The 7,030-nt window shown below is 47.1% G+C and overlaps 1 protein-coding gene across 3 annotated transcripts in view; it reads left to right on the forward strand.

Moving 5' to 3' along the window:
• Positions 1-6,485, forward strand: part of FAM71F2 (family with sequence similarity 71, member F2) — a 15,620-nt gene extending 9,135 nt beyond the window's left edge. For 2 of the 3 annotated variants that reach the window (XM_011939551.1, XM_011939550.1), the window contains one exon: positions 1,522-6,485. In XM_011939551.1, coding sequence (XP_011794941.1) covers positions 1,522-1,717 — 196 coding nt within the window. In that variant the 3' untranslated portion in view covers positions 1,718-6,485. The remainder of the gene's footprint in view (positions 1-1,521) is intronic. The other variant, XM_011939548.1, reaches the window with a different exon arrangement.
• The last annotated feature ends 545 nt before the right edge of the window (positions 6,486-7,030 follow it).

Consider the following 7,030-nt stretch of genomic DNA (forward strand, 5'->3'; position numbering starts at 1 on the left):
CCTTCCCCTCCCGTCTCCTCTCCTCTCCTCTCCTTTCTTTCCAACAGTGTCTCACTCTGTTGCCCAAGCTGGAGTACAGTGCCATGATCTTGGCTCACTACAGCCTCAATCTCCTGGGGTCAAGCAATCCTCCTGCCTCAGCCTCCCAAGTAACTGGGACTACAGGCATGCACCACCATGCCTGGTTAATTTTTTAAATTTTTAGTAGAGACAAGGTCTTGCTATGTTGCCCAGGCTGGTCTCAAACTCCTGAACCGAAGTGATCCTCCCACCTTGGCCTCCTAAAATGCTGGGATTATAGTCATGAGCCATTACAACTGGCCAGGAGCTTTCTTGAGTTCTTTAAAATCTCCTTTCTGGCCCCTCAACTGCAACACCTCCCTTTCATCTGGCCACACTGCACCTCCCCCACCCCCCAGCCATGGCTCTGCAGGGGCCATGCCCCCCCAGGCACTAGCTATCCCCTCACCCCTTTAAGGAGTCCTCTTGGGTAGGGCTTACAGTGGCTCCAGGCTGGTGTGCATGTGCTCTCTCTCTCGCTCGCTCTCTCTCTCTCTCTCTCTCTCTCTCTCTCTCTCGTACAGCCCACATCTGACCCTCAGGAAACATCCTCTCATATTTTGACCAGCCACTAGAGAGGACCTTGCTTCCAAGGCACAGAAGCAACCCTTCTCCCAGAGCCCAGGAGCCACAGCTCAAGCTCCCTGGGTTGACCCAGGAAGGCTCTCTCTTTCAGCTTGAGGAGAAGGAGCCAGCAGCTCTTTACAAAGGACTCTCTCCCTACATGACAACCCAAGCCCTTGGTTACCAAGGCTGGTAATCCCTCAGGCCCCCCAGCTCACTCTCACTTCTCTGATCTTAAATTTTTGGTCCCTGGGATTTTGTCTTTGAGTCATAATACATTATATTCTCAACACATCAAAGTAGTACTTAAGGTCTGAAGAGTTGTTTGTTCCTCCAGCAGGGCAGGCCTTAGCTCCAGGCTCCCTCCTCCTCCTCCCGTGTGGCTTTCTCTCCTTGGGTTGCCTTTGACATTATTCCATATATGCATGTTGTGCACCGCATTTCCATACATGTGCTTAAAGCACTGGCACTGGAAAAAGGCATAACTAGAAAGTGAGTTTTTTTGTTTGGTTTGGTTTGGTTTGGTTTGAGAAGGAGTCTCACTCTGTCACACAGACTGGAGCGCAGTGGTGCCATCTTGGCTCACTGCAAGCTCCACCTCCTGGGTTCAAGCGATTCCCATGCCTCAGCCTCCTGTGTAGCTGGAGTTACAGGTGTGTGCCACCATGCCCAGCTAATTTTTGTATTTTTAGTACAGACGGGGTTTCACCATGTTGGCCAGCCTGGTCTTGAACTCCTGACCTCAAGTGATCCGCCCACCTCAGCCTCCAAAAGTGCTAGGATTACAGGCGTGAGCCACTGCACCCAGCCAAAAGTGGTTTTTAAGTTAAATTTTAACAATGTTTTCGTTTTCTTCTATTGCTTTCAATAACCCCAAAATTCCCTGGGCTCCAACAGGAACAATGACACTGCCATTGAAATAGACAACTGCAGCAGCTACAAGATACCCTCACCAGTGGCATCTCCAATCAATTTGAATATACCCATGAGAGCTGTCTTGAGCCACAGCCTCTGGGAACAAGAGGATCCGGATGAGCACCTTCTACAAGTTCCTGTAGCCAGTTCCCTAGGAGAGCACTTCTTGGGACCCTGACACCTAGGCAAAACATGCTCTTCCTGGCATGCGTGTACTTGTACTTGCTACCACCTCTTATAACGCTCCCTTTCCCACTGTGAGCCAAGTGACCATGGGAGAGGTAAGATGGCGTTTCCAACACGGTGCTTCTGTGCTTCCACCAATAAACTTCCAAGTGAGTCCCTAATTGTTACAGGTTGTGCTATAGGGAGGCTCCGGTTTGGGAAAGGACTGACTGAGAACAGGAGCAGTTTTTGGAAAAATAGGTGGGAGAAGTTACTATCTATGTATTAGTCCATTCTTGCATTGTTACAGAGAACTACCTGAGACTGGGTAATTTTATTTATTTATTTACTATTTATTTATTTATTTATTTTGGAGATAGAGTCTTGCTCTGTCACCAGGCTGGAATACAGTGGTGTGATCATGGCTCACTGCAACCTCCACCTCCTGGGTTCAAGCAATTCTCGTGCCTCAGCCTCCCAAGTAGCTGGGACTACAGGCACCCAATATACCTGGCTAATTTTTTGTGTTTTAGTAGAGATGGGGTTTCACCACGTTGCCCAGGCTGATCTCCAACTCCTGAGCTCAGGCCATCCACTCACCTTGGCCCCTCAAAGGGCTAGGATTACAGGCGTGAGCCACCAGGCCCAGCCTCGAGACTGGGTAATTTATAAAGAAAAGAGGCTAATTGGCTCATGGTTCCTCAGGCTGTACAGGAAGCATGGCTGGGGAGGCCTCAGGAAACTTACAATGAAGGCAGAAGACAAAAGAGAAGCAGACCTGTCCTACACGGCTGGAGCAGGAGAAAGAAAGAAGGGGGAGGTGCTATACACTTCTAAACAACCGGATCTCGAGAGAACTCACTATCGTGAGAATAGCAAGGAGGAAATCCACCCCCATGATCCAATCACCTCCTACTGGCCACCTCCTCCAACACTGGGGATTAAATTCCACATGAAATTTGGGCAGGGAGACAGATCCAAATCATATATTAGTCTGCTCAATTGAAACCACACAATAGCCAAGTAAAGCCAAGAAAGCCAGTCCAAGACTGGCTTGGAAAGGGCCTCTGAGGAAAGGAAAGGGCCTCTGAGGAGAAATCAACTTTCAAAGGGGCAGGGGGAAATAGAGGCCAAGCTACTACAAGCCCAAAATAAAAGAAATCCTGAGAAAGATGGCAACCAGCTGGAAGATTCCTTTGTGTTGCTCCATTATCTCAAGCAAGAAATTGAGTCTTTGGCTGGGCACGGTGGCTCACGCCTGTAATCCCAGCACTTTGGAAGGCTGAGGTGGGCGGATCACTTGAGGTCAGGAGTTCGAGACCAGCCTGGCCAACATGGCAAAACCCTGTCTCTACCCAAAATACAAAAATTAGCTGGACGTGGTGGTACACACCTGTAGTCCCAGCTAGTCAGGAGGCTGAGGCAGGAGAATTACTTGAACCAGGAGGCAGAGCTTGCAGTGAGAAAGGATCATGCCACTGTGCTCCAGCCTGGGTAACAGAGCCAGATTCCATCTCAAAATAATAATAATAATAATAATAATAATAAATTAGGTCTTCCTCGCCTCACTCCCTGTGTTAGTGTAAAGCTATGAAGGCTCCCCCTGGCCCATACAACATTTTGTTGCTAATGAAAACATGGTAAGGAAGATATTGACTGTCCATCACCAGAAATCCTGATTGATTTGACTGTTTCTACCCAGAACCTAATGAAAGTGAACTGGAAGACATGGCATCTTTGAGTATTGGGAATGGGGCAGGAGCTTTGGCCAACCTTTGTACACGTAGGGAGTATCTACAATGAAAATACCACCACTCCTTTTTTTATTTTTATTTTTTGAGACAGAGTCTTGTTCTGTTGCCCAGGCTGGAGTGCAGTGGTGTGATCTTGGCTCACTGCAACCTCCGCCTCTCAGGTTCAAGTGATTCTTGTGCCTCAGCCTCCCAAGTAGCTGGGATTACAGATGTGCACCATCAGCGCGGCTAATTTTTGTATTTTTAGTAGAGACAGGGTTTCTCCACATTGGCCAGGCTGGTCTCGAACTCCTGACCTCAGGTTATCCACCCTCCTTGACCTCCCAAAGTGCTGGGATTGCAGGCATGAGCCACCACGCCCAGCCCCACCACGCCCATTCCAATATTTAATAAGTTTTCGTCAAGCTCCTGCTAGGGGCTAGACACTGCGTTTGATGCTAAGTATATTGGAGAGAACAAGACAGCTGGACAAGTTACCTGCCTTTGGGGAGGTTCTGGGAGAGATGCCAAGCCCTATTTTGGAGACATAGGGAAGCCATTAATGTTGACCTGATGTCTGAGCCACCCAGCCTGCAAATGAAGGCTGGAGGCCCTGCTTTCCAGCATGTGTGGTTCACATCCTGTGTGGTGCAGAGAGAAAGAACATGGTTGCCCTCTCTCTTGTGCGTGCTCAGTTGGGCTGAGTAGTCAAATCTGGCTGAATTGAGTCAGAAAAGACATCTGAGCTAAGAGGATGCCTGATGCTTGTTGGTTTTGTCTTGCCTCCAGTAAAATTAAAAACAAGTTTCCTTGCAGCATGTTACAATCGAATAAGCTGAGAATTGTTGGTGCTAGTGTGGGACATCTAGAAGCTGAACTTAGAAGAGACTACTGTGCAGCGTGATTGTACTTCCCAGTGCATGCCTGTTGTCCTGGTATCATTATGAATACATACCCATTTCACCCTGAGAAGTGTCCCTCAGTGAATCACAAATCATGTGGCCACTCTATCTATATGACATGCTTACAAACGTTTAAAAGGCTTGTCATCCCCACTTCTTTGTCTTGGTTTAAGCCTTCATCAGCCCTCACCTAAACTATTGTATTAATAGCAACCCCAGACCGGGCACGGTAGTTCACACCTGTAATCCCAGCACTTTGGAAGGCCGAGGTGGGCGGATCACAAGGTCAGGAGTTCAAGACCAGCCTGGTCAATATGGTGAAACCCCATCTCTACTAAAAATACAAAAATTAGCTGGGTGTGGTGGCACACACCTGTAGTCCCAGCTACTCAGGAGGCTGAGGCAGAAGAATCACTTGAACCCGGGAGGCGCAGAGATGGTGCCACCACACTCCAGCCTGGGCGACAAAGGCAGACTCTGTCTCAAAAAACAATAAAATAAAATAAAATAGTAACCCCAATTGGTCTCCCAGACTTTATCATCATCATCATAATAGTAGCTAACATCTTTAGAAATTTGCTATCTTCCAAGCACTATACTGACTTTACAAAGATCACGTAAACCACACCACAAGCCATTGAGAAGCAAATCTTATTATTACATTTTATAAATGATAAACCGGAGCCGCAGAGAGGTTCAAGAACTTGCTTAAGGTCACACAGGTAGGAAGTAGCAGAGCCAGGACTTGAAGCCAGTCTGTCTAACTTCAAAGTCCAAATTACTCTTGATGGCTCTCCAGTGTCTTCCCAACTCATTCCCTTTTCATACCTCTAACAGAGCAACCTTTTTGACACATAAATCTGACAGAAAGGACCAGGCGTGGTGGCTCATACCTGTAATCCCAGCACTTTGGAAGGCTGAGGTGGGCAGATCACTTGAAGTCAGAAGTTTGAGACCAGCCTGGCCAACATGGTGAAACCCTGTCTCCACTAAATACGTCAAAATTAGCTGGACATGGTGGTGCGTGTCTGTAGTCCCAGCTACTCAGGAGGCTGAGGCAGGAGAATCTCTTGAACTGGGGAGGCAGAGGTTGAAGTGAGCCGAGATCACTCCACTGCACTCTAGCCTGGACAACAGAGCGAGACTCTGTCTCAAAAAAAAAAAAAAAAAAATTCTGACGGAGCTTGCCCCTTAATAAAACCAAACCCTTTGACATGAAATGACTAGGCTCCTACCTCTCTCTCCAACCTCTCCACTGGCCACTGCTGCCGTGGAATCTTATGCTCCTACCATGCCAAATTTCTTGTGATTCCCTAAATGCACCATGTTTTAAGATACTTCGAGGACATTGTATACACTTTTGTTCCACCTGAGATACTTTTGCTTACTTTCTCCACCTATTGCCCTCATGACACTTACCTTTATTGATGGATTTCTTCAATGCTACTATTGTGCCTTACATGTGCCTTGTATTACAGCATTTTTATAGCATTTCTCACCCGATTGTGGCTATTTGTTTACATGTCTGTCTCCCTGGTGGAACTATGAACTCTTTGATAACAGATGCCATTTTATGTCAGACTTCTTTGGTTGCCAGTAAGAGAAGCTGACTGTAATCTAAACCAAAAAGAATTCATTGGATGGTTGTAGGTTGGCTCACAGAATCAAAGGGACAACTGCAGAGCCAGTCTTGGAACACTCTGACACCAGAACAGCTCTGTGAATTCAGATAAGGGTAGTGAATTGACCATTTCATCAAATGCTGCAGCTGGCTGGGTGGTTTCCCTAAAGGAAATTGAGGTGTGTTACAAGAAGACCAATAGGGGAACGGGTATCTGGTGGCTGATAATAACAAATTTCCATGGCAGTCTCTGCTCTCTGTTGGAAGAGGTACTCCACCATAGTCCTTGAGCATCTCTACACATCCTTGCTAAATGTGTCAAATTTCAAGTCCTAACTGTCCTCTGTCTCTGGGGGAGGGGACAGGTTTGGTTACTGTTCGTTGTAAAAATTACTGAGCCTTTTGCCACGGATGCCTCAGCTGTATGCAAAACCCCTTGTGTTGCTGGGGGATAGGGCAACTGGTACTGCCATGCTGGTGCTCCTGCTGTTTGCTGTTGGCAATAAACTATACCGTTTTTGTTCATTGAATCTCTATCTACTTTGCGCACCTAAGTGATCATGGTAAGTCAACCTGCATGCTTGCTTAGTCTTTTTTTTAGAATATTGTTACTCCTTGACATCCTCTATGAGACCTAGATTATTCTCTGACACTGTCCAAACCCACATACAATCTCTTTTTTTTTTTCTTTTTTCTTTTTTTTGGAGATTGAGTCTTGCTTTGTCGCCCAGGCTGGAGTGCAGCAGTGCGATCTCGGCTCACTGCAACCTCCGCCTCCCAGGTTCAAGCAATTCTCCTGCCTCAGCCTCCTGAGTAGCTGGGTTTACAGGCACGTGCCACCACATCCAGCTAATTTTTGTATTTCTACTAGAGATGGGGTTTCACTATGTTGGCCAGGATGATCTCAATCTCCCGACCTCATGATCTGCCCACCTCAGCCTCCCAAAGTGCTGGGATTACAGGCGTGAGCCACCACACCCACCCCCACTTGGTTTCTTTCTTACCTTTGTATTCCAAAACTTCTAGACCAAACAGTAAATACAAGTGTCACAAGCATACCCTATGCACAA

The sequence above is a fragment of the Colobus angolensis genome, unplaced genomic scaffold, assembly GCF_000951035.1.
Source record: "Colobus angolensis palliatus isolate OR3802 unplaced genomic scaffold, Cang.pa_1.0 Scaffold182, whole genome shotgun sequence".
Taxonomy (NCBI): domain Eukaryota; kingdom Metazoa; phylum Chordata; class Mammalia; order Primates; family Cercopithecidae; genus Colobus; species Colobus angolensis.